General features: G+C 43.4%; 1 protein-coding gene across 4 annotated transcripts in view; it reads left to right on the forward strand.

Annotated features, from left to right (window-relative positions):
• The window catches only part of FLT3LG (fms related receptor tyrosine kinase 3 ligand), an 86,551-nt gene that overhangs the window by 63,633 nt on the left and 5,965 nt on the right, over positions 1-16,953 (forward strand). For 3 of the 4 annotated variants that reach the window (XM_075605570.1, XM_075605572.1, XM_075605569.1), the window contains 4 exons: positions 1,559-1,702; positions 9,358-9,493; positions 11,234-11,445; positions 14,912-14,999. In XM_075605570.1, coding sequence (XP_075461685.1) covers positions 1,559-1,702; positions 9,358-9,493; positions 11,234-11,445; positions 14,912-14,953 — 534 coding nt within the window. In that variant the 3' untranslated portion in view covers positions 14,954-14,999. The remainder of the gene's footprint in view (positions 1-1,558; positions 1,703-9,357; positions 9,494-11,233; positions 11,446-14,911; positions 15,000-16,953) is intronic. The other variant, XM_075605571.1, reaches the window with a different exon arrangement.

A 16,953-nucleotide genomic window follows, 5' to 3' on the forward strand; every position in this document is an offset into this window, starting at 1 on the left:
TCCTTAAATAAGGTGAACACAGCAATATAGTACAATTAACAGGCAAGAAGGTAACACTTACTTAGGGTTGGGGAATGGAGAAGTATCAGCTAGCAATTCTCCAGCAATCCGGTGACAATCAAGATGGTATCAGAAGAAGAACAACTAAAAACTGTAGGGTTGACACAGTTTATATACCTGTATAACCCTATTCTTAACATTGAATACAGACTATTGGTGAACAATTATCTGTATCCAATCCATAACGTGGAGACACAGCTTAAACCATGCCCCCCAGCTAGTTAGCCCATGTGTACTGGGACTCTATGGGTAGCCCCATAATTAAATCAGGGGCAATGACCAGTCTACCAAATGAAGTATCTGCATTGTTTGTAGGTGTAGACATAATACTTACAAACCACTCCAGTTTGATGATTCTCCACCCTCAGGTAACAATTAGAGTGGCAGTCTGTTGATTAGTACTTGGTCTGTTGATTAGTACTTAGTGTAAACAATCAGGCAGTTAACTTTTGATCACAGTGCTTAGGCTCAATCAGCCGGCTGCCCTTCATGACCTATTAGCATAGCAGATGAAGTCTGCATTTTCAGAACAGATCCAAAATACCATACATATACACTTTAATATCTACACATATTAATAAGTTCCATTCTGGTGGGCTCAGTGGGTCGAAAGTTGCCAGTTTTTAATGCCTACAGTGACTCCACATATTGGCCAAATATCACCTCTCTACGACCTCCAGAACTGGAGATACAGAAATGCACTTTAAAACATCTTTAAAATACAGGATTATAATGAAACATGGGAACAGGGGAACATACATTTCATGACATGACAAGGTGTAAGCCACATTCCTGGACCGCAGTCCAGTTAACCCCTTGCCTCCCTGGTGAGGTCAGGGGGTGGCCATATGGGGTGCAACCCCTTTAATACCGGGCCAACCCCCTCTCCCTCTACAGGCGGGCGTGGTAAAACTTTGCCAGGTCTGAGACCGTGGTACCGTCCACTTCCCCACCACCACCCCCACACAACACTATACATATACACACACTCACACACTTTTCCCCTGCAGCTCCTTCCCTGCTCCCCTCCCAAGCCGCCTCCCATCCGTAGCTCTTCCCTCCCCTCCTTCCCTCATTGGCTGACTGCCGCGCCACGTGACGCGTCAGAGCTGCAAATCACTAGGAGCTTGCAGCATCGGCCTGCTGACGCGTCCCAGCACGCAGTCAGCCAAGTAGTAAGGAGCCAGCGGGGACCTCCACACTAGAGGAAAGGGGCTGGTGGTCCGCGGCCGCGCACGGCGCCGGACGCAGCGGGACCAAAGCCTTAGTAGCCAATGCTTAGCTGGTCCCAGTGGTTTACAAGGAGATTGATAGGTTACTCACTTACTAGTATTCCCAACATTAGTACTGTCGTTTTCAAACGTTATTACATGGAGATATTCCTAAATGATTTTTAAAAAAAAATTAAATGTGAGTGACACATTTGTTTTATGCCATGCCATTGCTTGGAAGGCCGCTTTAATGAGATGCTCTTGCTAACGGATGTCTTGATTTTCAGGACAGCTGGTGCTCTGAGATTTGGAAGCTTCATTTCATAAGAAACGAACTAAAGAGAATGAAAAACATATCTGGAGAAGCGCTAAGTGTTCAAATAAACAAAGTGCAGGAAGAGGTGGAGTTTCTGGGTGACTGCAAATTGAATGTATGTAACAGTGTTGTTCATGTTGTGTGCTAATGAAACAGTAGTTGGAATGGTTTTGCATTTATGTTCAGCAAAGGGTTAGGCCAGGGCTGCAGGGCAGGTTTTCAGGATCACTGCTTCCGCACAGGTGGCTCAGGCGTTGACTTAGCCGACTGCTGAAGCAGGGATATCCTGAAAACCTGCCCTGTTGGTAGCCCTTGAGGACTGGAGTTGGCTACCCCTGGGTTAGGCTGTTATTCGGTATGCTGGAAAGTTGCTTCCCAATGCTGGAGAAAAGACCCAGCTATGTTCAAATGAAAGGATCTCTCTTCCCCAGCATCATATTGAAGGGGAAGGGTTAAATCACAAGGATAAAAACAGACATGAAAGGGAAAAAGACAGAAAGGGAGAGAAACACAAAGAGAAAATGAAGTACTAGAGAGAAATACAGAAGAGGGGAAAAAAAAGAGATATTACGGGGAGCAGAGACAGAGACACATGAGGGGGAGCAGAGAGAGAGAGATAGAGAGAGACATGAGGGAAGCAAAGAGAAGGATAGAGACATAAGGGAGAGAAATGAGAGAGCCACACACGGTTAAAAGAGAGACATGATGGGAGAAAAGAGAGAGAGAGACATGAGAGGGTGAAAAGAGAGAGAGACAAAAGGGAAGAGAGATACATAGATGAATGGGAGATGAGAGAGAGATAGACATGAATGGTAGAAGAGAGAGATAGAGATAAGTGGGAGAAAAGAAAGAGAGAGACATGACGGGAAAAGAGAGACGAGGGGGGGAAAAGACATGAGGGGGGAAAAAGATAGAAATATGAGGGGAGAAGAGAGAGAGAGACATGAAGGGGACAAAAGAGAGAGACATGAGGGTGAGAAAAGCAAAGGATAGAGACATAAGGGAGAGAAAAGAGAGAGGCACACGAGGGGAGAAAAGAGAGACATGAGTGGGAGAAAAGAGAGAGGACATGAGGCGGGAAAAGAGATACAGACATGGGGTATTATGCAGTAAGCAGCGAAAAAATGCATTAGCCAGTTTAGCAATTATACATGTTTTTGGCGTGTTAAACTGACTGTATGCTGTAAGGGGCGAATCCCTGGTGAATGAATGCGCCACCACCATTTGATGAAATGGCTAGTAATCGGTGGCGAGACGGCTGCCTGGCGAGAAACTGCCGAGAAGCCGTCCCCTGCCGAGATGTGTTTGCAGCAGAGAGAGATCCGCTGCTCTCTCGGTGCAAACATCGGCACATTAAAAATTATTTGTAAAACCATTTTTATTCATAGTGTACATGTGCAGGGGGTCTCCGGAGCTGAACCGCATTGGTTTCAGGTCCGGGGACCCCCTGCTTCCCGAGATACAGGTCCCTTTATAAGGTGCCGGTATCCCTCTGCATTTAAATGTCCCGATCACGTGACCGCGGAATGTAAACAAAGCAGAGGGATACCGACACCCCCTAAAGGGGCCTGTATCTCGGGAAGCAGGGGGTCCCCGGACCTAAAACCAAAGCGGTTCAGCTCCGGAGACCCTCTGCACATCTACACTATGAGTAAAACACATATATAAATAAAGACTCGTTCCTTACCTTTGCGGGTATCTGCTCTGGTAGCGAAGCAGCATGAATATTTATTTAATAATACTGTACAGTGAGCAGGGGGTCCCCCGAGCTGAACCGCATCACTTTGTGGACCAGGGACCCCCTGCTTCCCGAGTTGCAGGCCCCGGTATGTGTGATCGGGTGGGCAGTGTCGCCACCATGTTTATAGCGTCCCATACGCTACGTGCCCGCAATAAACATGGCGTCCACACTGTAACCGATGCCCCAAACCGGGGCCTGTAACTCGGGAAGAAGGGGGTCTCTGAGCCACAAATCAATGCGGTTCAGCTCAGGGGGCCTCCTGCTCCCGCACAATATTATTAAAATACATTAATGCTGCTTCATTACCATAGCGTATAGCCGCTAAGGCAATGAAGGGGTTAACGCATAATAGCATGTTTATTGGGGACAAATGCCCCCAATAAACATAGCAGCAATACACAACATACAATACAGTAATGGGCAACATTACTATTATCCACAAATGGATAATAGTGCAGTTGTACATTTAAAATACATACAGAACTATAAACACATTAAATACATATAGCACTCACCCATGTGCGGCTGCCACGATGAAGGCCATCCTCATCTTCATCCTGCCCATGCCCCATCCGCTTCTGCAAAACAGACACAAGAATAAAAACATCCAATGTAATGTCCCCTAACCCTTTAATCACCATAGCGGTTATTAACCGCTACAGTCATTAAGGGGTTAACCCACCATCACCCACATACCCTCCCCCACTAACCCCCCCACCCCCTGAGGCCTAACCACCCTCACCCACTACCCACAAGGGAGTCCTACCACATACCCTTGGGGCCAATACCCCCTCCTCCCAGCACATACAGTACAATAATGTGCCAAATAACTATTATCCACATAATTATTTGGCCATGCCATTATTAAACACATTAAATACCGTAGTAAAATAAAGAAAATTCTACTAACCTCATCAATAAGAAGGCCCCGTCGCCAGCATTATCCTTGTGGTCCGTTGCCAAAATAATAAATAGCCAATACATTTCAATGACATTCACATACCAATGAACCCCTTAATTACCTTATCGGGTACTAACCTCAAAGGTAATTAAGGGGTGAAGCCATCCTGCAATGGCAACACCACTTATCCATAACATCCTCAATGAATTAAAAAGCAATTTCCTAAACAAATCTCATGTAATCATTCAATCTAAAGCCTCAAATGCCACTTTAAACATAGCATTTACATTGTATACATGTAACATAAAATGTAAGCTACATATACACGCTGCAAATCAATGTGAACAATGCAATAATCCAACTAAAATAGCATTACATCACAAGAAGTATACTATGTAATCCAATAAAGTCACCATCAATGAATTAACAGACATGAATTACATCCCTAAACAATTAAAATACCATCCATACCAATTACACAATTAACTATAGCAACCGTTACAGAGAACAAGTTAGCATCATACAAAAAAGGACACCAAAAATGACATTATACTAAAGCAAGCCTCACCATTACCTACAGTACAGCATAGAAGCCCAAAAATTACATCTCTCTAATTATAAAATATATTTAACACACATCTATGCATAGCAGCATAGCCACAATCATTTACAATACTGCAAATCAAACTTTAACAACACTATCATTTCTTACCCTGTATGTATATATCTCTCTAGACATACATACATTGCTTGATTTGCAGTATTGTAAATGATTGTGGCTATGCTGCTATGCATAGATGTGTGTTAAATGTATTTTATAATTAGAGAGATGTAATTTTTGGGCTTCTATGCTGTACTGTAGGTAATGGTGAGGCTTGCTTTAGTATAATGTAATTTTTGGTGTCCTTTTTTGTATGATGCTAACTTGTTCTCTGTAACGGTTGCTATAGTTAATTGTGTAATTGGTATGGATGGTATTTTAATTTTTTGGGATGTAATTCATGTCTGTTAATTCATTGATGGTGACTTTATTGGATTACATAGTATACTTCTTGTGATGTAATGCTATTTTTGTTGGATTATTGTATTGTTCACATTGATTAGCAGCGTGTACATGTAGCTTACATTTTATGCTACATGTATACAATGTAAATGCTATGTTTAAAGTGGCATTTGAGGCTTTAGATTGAATGATTACATGAGATTTGTTTAGGAAATTGCTTTTTAATTCATTGAGGATGTTATGCATAAGTGGTGTTGCCATTGCAGGATGGCTTCACCCCTTAATTACCTTTGAGGTTAGTACCCGATAAGGTGATTAAGGGGTTCATTGGTATGTGAATGTCATTGAAATGTATTGGCTATTTATTATTTTGGCAACGGACCACAAGGATGATGCTGGCGACGGGGCCTTCTTATTGAAGAGGTTAGTAGAATTTTCTTTATTTTACTACGGTATTTAATGTGTTTAATAATGGCAAAATAATGTATTATCCCTATGTGGATAATAGTTATTTGGCACATTATTGTACTGTATGTGCTGGGGGGAGGGGGTATTGGCCCCAAGGGTATGTGGTAGGACTCCCTTGTGTATAGTGGGTGAGGGTGGTTAGGCCTCAGGGGGTGGGGGGGTTAGTGGGGGAGGGTATGTGGGTGATGGTGGGTTAACCCCTTAATGACTGTAGCGGTTAATAACCGCTATGGTGATTAAGAGGTTAGGGGACATTACATTGGATGTTTTTATTCTTGTGTCTGTTTTGCAGAAGCGGATGGGGCATGGGCAGGATGAAGATGAGGATGGCCTTCATCGGGGCAGCCGCACATGGGTGAGTGCTATATGTATTTAATGTCTTTATTGTTCTGTATGTATTTTAAATGGACACATGCACTATTATCCATTTGTGGATAATAGTCATTGTGCCCCTTACTGTATTGTATGTTAGGGGGGTATAGGTGTTTTTGGGGTCATATATTTATATTTATATATATTTATTTAGTTAGTGTGGGGCTGTTGTGTGTTTTTTTTGTTTTATTGTGGGTAGCGGGGGTGGGTGAAGGGGGTATTAGCCCCAATGGTGGTTTGTTTAGGGCTTGCGGGTGGGTAGCGGGAGGCCTTAACCACTTCATGACCGTAGTGGTATTAACTGCTACGGTCATGAAGGGGTTAAGTGCACCTGCAACCCCCCCGCAAGCCCTAAACAAACAACAAGGGCCAAATACCCCCTTCACCCACCCCCGCTACCCACAATAAACCTGGCACGGCTCTTTTAATGCATTTTTCCTGCCTTGGATGCATGCCGGGGGGGTCAGGTGCTGGTATTAATGGTATCAGCTCCGGAGACCCCCGGCATCAATCCCAGCCAGGAAAAAGGCCTGAATTTTTTCTAAGTGCCGATCCGCCACTCATCCGCTGCCTCTCAGCAGCAACTTGCCATCTTTTTCTTGCGTGGCTGATTCACCAGCAAAACGCCATTCTAGAGTGGCGAATAGCTCCGCTAAGCTACTCGCCACTACTAGAATACAGCGTGGCGGAAAATGTTTCCTTTTTTGGCGGAAAGTGCCTTCTCGCCTCGCCACCGGCGGAAAAAAAAAACCGCCAGCCAAACTGGCGTTTTTTTTAATCTCGCCACTTTCTCGCCCCTTGCTGAATACGGATAGGCTTTTTTGGCGAGAAAGTGGCGAGAAGTGCCTTTCCGCTTCTTACTGCATGATGCCCATGAGGAGAAAAGAGAAACAGACATGAGTGGGAGAAAAAAGAGAGATACTTGAGGGGGAGAAAAAAGAGAGATGGGAGAAAAGAGAGAGAGACATGAGGGGTAGAAAACAGACAGATATCATGGGGAGAAAAGAGATACAGACATTAGTGGGAGAAAAGAGAGGGAGAGAGACATAAGGAGGAAAGGGGAATGAAAGGAGAAAAAGATGCTGGGAAAAGAAACCTTAGCTTGTTAGAGAGAGGATGACAGTGGAAAAGATGTGGGGGGTTAAATAAAGAGAATGGCATGTGTGAAAAAAGAGAAGAGGGAGGAAAAAAGACCTGAGGGGGAACTAAGATCAATACATGAGGGGAGAACAGAGAAGAATGAGTTGCGCAGTGTAAGAAGAGAAAGACATGGTGGGGTGGAGAAAGTAATGCTGTGGGGTGGAGAGAGACATACTGTCTCCTCCAGGGATCTGAGTTCCAGAAACTTCCCCCTTCCTATTTATACCCCACACTAACAATGGTACCTAGGGCTATTCTCAGAAATTATGCAAAATACAATTGAAATTGGTAGTGACCGGTGATACTACTGTATTATTACACAGCGTATACATATGTGAATACAAACATGAATGGGACTCAAAGTCCATTGGCTGCCGATAAAGTCCACTGCTTTTCTTGGAAATGTCCCAAAAAAGACGTTACTTGGCGCTTAATGGTGAAGTAAAAACAAAATCCAAACCGTTGTGCAGATCTGCAGATCAGATCTCTCCTCTCTGATCGCACACGCCGTCCGGACTTGCGAGATGACATCACAGATTTTTCGCCGCGTAATGCTTCAGGTGCTCCCAGTAACACATGTTAACCCTGCGTTAACCCAAAGATCCGCCGAGCAGCAGGTCTGCAGAGAAGCAAGCAGCCTAGCCGGAATCGCAGCCTCCAGTCAATACTCCAATACCTACCTGCTCATGAACTAGCACCATCTCGACCTCACGCGCACAACCAGCTGCAATGGTTGGGTTTGACATTTTTTTTTTTTCACCATTAAGCGCCAACTAAAGTATTTTTTGGGACATTGCTATTTATATCCCATAAAATAGCAAGAAAGAGAAAGCAGCGCACTGCCCGCAAGTCAGGTTGTATACTCCTTGATAAAGGATATTCGGGTCTGAAACGCGTAGGAGACGTTACACCTCCTTTGGGTGATGTTTTGTATTGTATAAATACTGTATATATATTTTTACTTCTCTACCACCTGACTCCCAGGCAGTGCGATGCTTTCTCTTTTTTGCTATTACATGGACTTTCTTACCAGCGGCTGGACACGCCACCACAAACTCATTTAGGCTCAAGGAGTGGGTAAGATCTAATTCAAGATATGATAACCTAAGACTTTTTTTGTGCAATATTGTGAGTTATGGACAATCAAGAGTTCAAGTATGTGTTGTGTTTTTCTCCAATGAGGTTACATCAAGGTGAATACCAGCATTTTTTATTTGTTTCCTTCAGGAGATATTTATTATTAACTGGCTACTCACTTAGCACTCATTGCTTTACCCACTCCATACTAGAGTCATACTCATGAGTTTAATATACAATAATCATTGATGACATTGTTCTGACATTCCATTATCACTGGAGCACCCACTTTCTATATACATTTGAACTATTTATATCCAAGCCTGGTATCACTGCGTCCAGGCAAAACGGGTCAGGGCCTAACTGAGCCAACCCAGCACCATGTGATGGGGAATGAGCATCACGCTGTGTGGGCCCACACAGTTAACCCCTTAAGGCCATAATAATCCCAAAGGGGGTTACAGTGCTGATTGGGACAGTTTAATAAATAACCCCCAAAGTGTGTTAAAAGCGATTAAGATCCAGGAGCCTTAATTGATTCCATACATTTGCAAATAGTATAACACCCAATTTACCCATATAACTCTCTTGCTCCCTGATTGTCTATTGATTGTGAAAGAAACAAATGTAAATTCTTTTTTTTATTTTGCATTGTTGAACTGTAGGCGTCTCCCAGTGAAAGACTGAATTAGTCCAACCCCGGGGAACCCTCTCAGTTGGAGAGCAATGGTACCCTGAACTTGTTCCTTTTCAGGCATCCCCAGAATAGACGGAGAAGGCACCACCAGAAAGCTGCTTAACAGGCATCTTGGCGATCCATTATCTTTATACCTTCCTCTTTAAGGCCCATATTCACTAAAGGGTGCTACATTTTAGCACAACCTAAAGCTAAAGCTTAGCACCCTTTAGTGAATATGGGCCTAAGAGAAGTCGTTTTGGGGGGATTGTGTCTTCAAGCATTATTGGCAGGAAATTAGGTTTCTTCTTTGCATTATCTTTGAGTAACACATTCATAGAAAATAAATGACTTTTTCATTTGACTAATTTTGCTGTAACTCACTATTTCAGGTGTCAAGCGACTGCCTAGTACAGGAGCAGACGAATGTCTCCATCTTCTTGAACACAATGTCTCAGACTATGGATACCTTGAAAGTCAAGATTCTAAACGACTTCTCCAACTGCAGCAGGATCCTTTGTGAACCAGGTAAATACACCTCAAATATGTTTATATTGATCTTCAAACCCACATAATTCCTAAATGAAAGAAAGCCTAACCGTGCTATTTTCAGCTCTGGGCCCCCCGTGGTTCCAGAGATAATTGCCGTACAGGTACAATGTTTCAGTCAATGTAGAAATCTGCCATGCACTCCAGGTATAGATGGAATGAAACAGGATATGTGTGATCAGTATGAATCAGATAGGGGGAGAGGTGGGGTAAAGAAAGGGGGCAGTGTAAGTCCTCTATATCTTCAGTTGAAACCCTCTAGTATCCTCCTCCCTCACAAAGAAACAGTGCAATGATGCAGACAGCATGAAAGTACTCACAGGTTCAGGCAGTGGTGAAATCACCTCTCACTGCTAGATGTATATCAAACACAGAGCTCCCACGATGGGTCACGCAAGGGAAAAAACAACCTCACAATGCTCTGCATATGCTCCCTTCAGAGCTCCCATGGTGGGTCTGGCAATGGGGAAAACACCTCTCAAAGCTTCCTGTGTGCTCCACACTGTGCTCCTGCTTCAAACTCCTGCAATCAGTTGCACTGCACGTCCGCAGTGTAAGCTCCTTCCTCTCCCCCCAGAAGGGTGCCTCCAGAGACCAAATGCAGGCACAGAAAGAGACAGGCTCCAGGGCACACACAAACTGATCCTGATCGCTTGCTTGATCAAACAAAAGTGAAAATAAAAAATCGTGGTCCCAATGTAGAAAAAAGTGAAAAATCTTATTGCAGCATACAAAAGTGAACAGTATAAAACCTCCCACGCATTTCAACCAATGACGGGTCTTTCTCAAGGAGTTTCAGTCCCCTCTAGTGCATTTTGTTCCCCCTAGATCAGGGGTTTCCCACTCCAGTCCTCAAGGACCACCAACAGGCCAGGTTTTAAGGATATCCATGCTTCAGCACGTGGTTCAGTCAATGACGGCGAAGGTTCGGCTTGGGGGTTCACTAAATGACCGTCAGTGCAGCAGAAGGGGACCAAAGATGCAAAGTTCTGTGGGGAAGATCCTGTGACCAGGCAGTCACTAGATGCAATTGGTGTACTGCTAGAGAGAGGGCAGGGCTCAAAAAGGGGTGTGTCAGAGCCTGTTTCAGAAGAGGAAGGGGATATGACTTTGTAAATGGTTGCTATAGAAATGAAAAATGCTTATTATATCATAATACATTAAAAATGTAATTCACAATGGTTCAAAAAAAATGCTACAAGTATTTTCTCATAGTACAGAACTGATTTTATATATATATATATATATAACTGTAAATATTACTGTAAATTAATTTGCATGTCTTAGACAGGTCTGCAACCCTGTCTTTCACCATTATCGCCCAGCACACAGCACTTCCACTGCAGCAAGGGATTCTGGGAAATGACATGCAAATGAGCACACAGTGCCACCTTTTATCTCAAGCTCACATTACTTGAACAACCCTTAGCCAATGCATGTCATTTCCCAGAATCCCTTGCTGCAGTGGAAGTGCTGTGTGCTGGGCGATAATGGTGAAAGACAGGGTTGCAGACCTGTCTAAGACATGCAAATTATTTTACAGTAATATTTACAGTTGCTATAGGCTTTACTGTGGAGGGTTTTTGTCACTATTTTTACCCACCATAACCTTAATAATTAGATATAGATATAGATATAGATACACACATCTAGGATATTGCTTGTTCTGCAGCTTTAAGAGAAAGATATAAATGAAAGCTTTTTTTTCTTTTTTTACAGCTCCTGTTTCAGACATCCCAAGAGAGAGACAGAATTCATATTATGTTGAGATGACTCCTATTCCTCCGACTGCAATGGTTGGGCAAACTCAAAAGTACAACGGTGACAACACACACCAGAACAATAGAGTACGTTTGGCACTCTGTTTACCCATCATCTTCGTGCTCCCCATCATACTTCTCATCATCTGTAAATTGCATCAACAACAACCAGTAAGCTGAGGAACTTTTTTACATCCCATTTAGATTTGAAACATATTTTTCTTTGATCACTTTACTTCTGGATAGGAGACTTTCCATGTAGGAGGAAATCTGAGTTCATGCCTTCATCGCTCCAAAAGTCCTGAAGTGCAGACTAGGCAGAAACATTTTAAGCTCCATTAGTGCTGTTCTGTGCGATGCACACGGAAAGCCACATTCAAGTCAATTAAGCGTTCCTTGCAGATCGCACGGTACAGCGCTAACGGAGCTTATTGAATAAGCCCCAAAGTATCCGGTGGACCGTCGCACACCGTGGCGGGAATTCTCCTTTGAGTCCCCGTCGCACCCAATCCGTAACTTCCTTCAGTCACTGGGCATGGCAGTGCAGACCGTACTGCTGACATAATCACAGATAATAAAGCCTTGTACCGCTGTGCTCAACTCCAGTACTAAAGACCCCCCCAACAGGTCAGGTGTTGAGGATATCCCAGTTTCAGCACAGGTGGCTCAACCAGTGGCTCATTCCTTTTCTTCTTTCTTTTTCTTCATCTGTAAATTGTAATCCAATTTTGGGGTCTTTCGGGGTCTTCTGTGCTTTCGGGGGTCTTCTATGTTCTTCTTCATCCAACATGCCCTTGTATTCCTATTGGAGGAGGAGGTCCTCCCTCCTCGGCTTCTTGCCGTCAAATGAGGCTGCACAGGCTTTTCTAGGCCTGTGACGTCACATTTGAGTGCAAATGGTTCATACACATCTGATTGGCTGTGAAAAGCATGTTTTTTTTTTTTTGGTGACGTCATGTAAAGGAAGTGAAGCCAGCCAGTCAGAATGGCTGTGCTTCCTTTCCCTTTAATATGACGTCAACAAAAGCAACATGGCTGCCGTCACATGGTACTTCAGCCAATCAGATTGTGAGAACTGTATCCCCAATCTGATTGGTTGGTGTAGTCCACGTGACAGAGGTTTTTGTGAAAGGATGTGACGTCATCCAAAGGGAGTTTTATTTTTAATGGGCAAATACACTATTATCCATATCTGGATAATAGTAATTTTGCCCATTATTGTACTGTATGTGTTAGGGGGGAGTGGGGTGTATTTATTTCCCATTTTTTTTTTAAAGCACAGGATTGGTACCGCAGGCCAGCGGGGACCCCCAGACACCTGCGGGGACCACTCAAGGGCCCCCGTCTGCCTATAGTAACATTCCTATGCTGTAAAAAAAAATGTCATGTATGTTAGGGGGGTCTAGGTGTTGTTGGGTGCCTAGTACATATTGCAAGGTTTATTGGGGGCAATTGCCACCAATAAAGCTGCTATTTGGCCTTAAGCCCTACATTGCCTAAGCGGCTAGCCAGTACAATAAGCATCTATTTAGATGGAACAGTCTTAATAAACACAGTCCAGAACAATTGTGGTAAACCTGGAAAGACTCACATGGGAATAGGTATCCACGATGAACAGCAAGTGCTCAGGTATCCAGGATTCCACGGGTTAACTGTGTCTCCGCCTGTAGATGACAAGTATAGCAAAGGAGGAAAAAACAGAGCACTACAGTAGGTCCAAACTGGCATTGCCAGAAAAAGTGCAAGGATGCGTTCCCAAAATAAAAATCTTGTTTAATGAATCAAGAACAACAGACACACACCAACGCGTTTCGGACTATTACTAGTCCTTTATCAAGGTGAATAAAATACTTACCCTCTTGGAGTGTTATTTATGTGAATTAAGAACTCGTCCACACAATCGCCGACACTTCCGCATGTGTCACGTGATCGGGACGTCAAACGTCATCGCGTACGGACGCGTCACACCACGTGTGCGGATCCGGCTCGAAAATACAGGGGAAGCAGTGGAGAGACAGATGGAACATTAAACCATGTCCACGAGTATCAACAGCTACCTCCTTTGCACTATCCAAGTGAGAAACCACAACATGTCCATACCTGTGACGTCATCACGTCACGCTACGTGGTTATGACTGAGATATGTCATAAATTGTAATTAAAAAAACTTTATTAAACTTAAACACTCCCATGGGGCAATATCAAGGCAAAGAAAAACATATTTAACAACAACAATTGTTGTTTATGTATACTTATCTGAAATTGTTGTTAAATATTACAGATTGTCTTATTATAGATTGTGCAATAAGTGTGTGCTTTCACCCAGGTCATATTATGTTATTAATTATTATTTGACATGAGTGATATTGCATAATCTTAATAGCAATTCTGAATAGCATATTACAGATTGTCCGATTGTAGAGCGTAGAATAAAAGTGTGTACTTTCCCTCATGTCATATTATATTATTTATTTAATGTATTACATATCGTGATTTATTGGATATAATTTATATATATTTTCAAGTTTAATCACCATTAGACATGATTGAAATTGCACAAATGTCACTAACAATATTAAGTATGAAATCGCTCGATTTCAGTCACATGTCACTTTCTTTAGGGGCATTGGGTTTTGTTAATTTAATTTAAATGTTCAATATTGTATATTTATTGGTTATTTAATATATGAAAGTTTATTTGAAATAAGATCACAATACCCTATGCATAACTTTCGTTACCATGATATTAATGCTCAATATCAAAGGTTGTTTATTATTTTTTTCAACATATTAATTGTTTTTTACTATGTTTTTTCATTATTCTGTATGTTGTTTTAACTTTTATATGTTTTCTTTGCCTTGATATTGCCCCATGGGAGTGTTTAAGTTTAATAAAGTTTTTTTAATTTCAATTTATGACGTATCTCAGTCATAACCACGTAGCGTGACGTGATGACGTCACAGGTATGGACGTGTTGTGGTTTCTCACTTGGATAGTGCATAGGAGGTAGCTGTTGATACTCGTGGACATGGTTTAATGTTCCATCTGTCTCTTCACTGCTTCCCCTGTATTTTTGAGCCGGATCCGCACACGTGGTGTGACGTGTCCGTACACGATGACGCTTGACGTCCCGATCACATGACACATGCGGAAGTGTCGGCGATTGGTGTGGACGAGTTCTTAATTCACATAAATAACACTCCAAGGGGGTAAGTATTTTATTCACCTTGATAAATCTACCTAATTATTTAAACACCTGATTCTAATTATCCCCTTTAATTTAGCTGATAAACTCATGATTTCACTTAAGTTTGCACATACCCTGACTCTTAATTACTCATTGTTTGTCTAATTCATACATCATTTTGTTTCAAAAGACATGGAATGACTGATATAAAACCTATTGGATATTTATGAAAAGACTGGTTTTGTTTCAAGAAGGTTATCATGGAAAACTATGGAAACGTTTTCTCGCCACTGCACACTGTATACACATACCATAATGCATATATCTACACATTTATACATACATATACACTACAATTTAATACATACTGTAATCCACTGTACTAATTCAACGCTCTCCTAACCACAAGTGTAATTTGTGGTTCTTTTCTTAAATAATTTTTTATCTAGGGCCCCCAGGAAACAGTACATGAACCAGTACCGGCCTCGTGAGCATTGAATAGTGAAGGATCCCTTGGAGATTAAAGAGAAAAAAAAGGTATATATTGACTGAAATGATTGCTGTGATATGAAAATGTTTGCCAGGGTACAGTAGGGTAGAATTATTTTGGCTGATTCCCAATTTGATTTCTCTCTTATTTTCTCACCAAACAATACCATTGTGGGTGGACAGAACGTTGGCATAGTTCTCAATTTGCCAAGACATGCAAGTTACATTCTGTTGATGTAGTAGAATAGCAATTAAAGCTGACCTGAAATTATATGCACTTTGTACCAGTAAATCCTAGTTTCAGTTTCACTAACCAGATCGCGGAGCATTTTGTGCAATCATGCAAGCTGTCACTGCATTTCATTTTTGGAATTTTTCTTTTCTATGTCCTCTTTCTCTTCCACACACTCTCTCCTCTCCCACTCTTTTCTCTCTCCCCCCACCGGTCTCTCCCACTCTCTCCCTCTCATTCTCTCTCACTCCTCCCCCAGTTTTTTTTATAGAACAAAAAGAAAAAAGAATAATTTTTAACCGTAGTTGTGAATCTTTTGTATGTTCTCTCTCCTCCACACACACACTCCCCCTCTCTTCCTTTTTTCACTCTCCCCCTCCCATTCTTTACCACCCTTGTTCTCTCTCACTCCCACTCCCCACCAGGCTCTCACTCCCCCCACCAGCCTCATCCACCATCCCCCGCACCAGTCTCTCTCACCCCCCCATCCCCTGCACCAGTCTCACTCTCTCCCCATCCCCCTCCACCAGTCCCTCTTCCTCCCCAAGTCTCTCACTCTCCTCCCTCCCCAATTCTCTCTCCCCATTCTCTTTTCTGCCTCATTCTCCCCCCCCCACACCAGTCTCGCTCACTCCTCCCTAGTTCCTCAACCCACAAGTCTCCCACTCCCCTCCCTTCCAAGTCTCCAAATCCCCTCCCTCCCCAAGTCTCTGTCTCCCCAATCTCTCTCGGTCTCCCCAGTCTCTCTCCTCACCAGTTTCTCTCACTTCCCCCTTCTCCCCACCAGTCTCTCTCTCCATCTTCCAGTCTCTCACTCCTCCCCATCTCTCCAAGTTTCTCTATCACCTCTCCTCCCCAAGTTTCTCTTTCCCTCTGCCCTGTCTCTCACTCCCCTCAAGTCTCTTTCACTCCCCCCCATTACCAATTCTCTCTATGACTCCCACAATCCCCCACATCTCTCTCTCACTCTCCCCTATTCCCAATTATCTCTCACTCCCTATCTCCAAGTCTCTCATTCCCCATCTTTAAGTCTCTCATTCTACTGCCTCCCCAAGTTTTCACTCCCTCCCCGAGTGTCTCTCTCTCTCTCGCTCTCTCTCTCGCTCTCTCTCTGCCAGTCTCTCACTCCCTCTCCCCACCACTCTCTCTTACCCCCCCAAGTCTCTTTCTCCTTCCCCCATTTTTTTATAGACGCAAGGGGAGGGGGGGTGGTATCTTTCCTTTTTAACTGTAGTCGAGAATCTTTTGTATGTTCTCTCCCCCACACACACACCCCCCTCTACCTTTTTTCTCTCTCCATTCTCTCCCCCCCCAACATTCTCTCTCACTCCCCCCCACCAGTCTCTCTCGCTGCCCCCCGGATCTCACGCCCCACACGTCTCTCACTCCCATCCCTCCCCAAGTCTCACTTCCCTAGACTCTCACTCCCTGTAAACTCTTTCTACCCCACTCCTCCCCAAGTCTCTTATTTTCCTCACCAGTCTCCCACACCCCGATAAGTTTTTCTCACTCCTTCCCAAGTCTTTAATTCCACTCCCTCCCCTATTCTCTCACTCTCTCCCCATCTCTAACTCCTTCCCCATTCTCTCTCTCCCACACTCCAGGCCCTCCTCCCTAAGTCTTACTCTCCCTCTGCCCTAGGTTTCTCTCACCCCCCCCCCCCCAGTATGTTGCACTCCCCATTTCCCCTCCCCAAGTCTTACTCCCCCCTCCTCCCCAAGTCTCTGTCTCCCCCTTTCCTCCCCAAGTCTCATCCTCCCCAATCTCTCC

This window comes from Ascaphus truei, chromosome 6 (genome assembly GCF_040206685.1).
Source record: "Ascaphus truei isolate aAscTru1 chromosome 6, aAscTru1.hap1, whole genome shotgun sequence".
Lineage (NCBI taxonomy): Eukaryota > Metazoa > Chordata > Amphibia > Anura > Ascaphidae > Ascaphus > Ascaphus truei.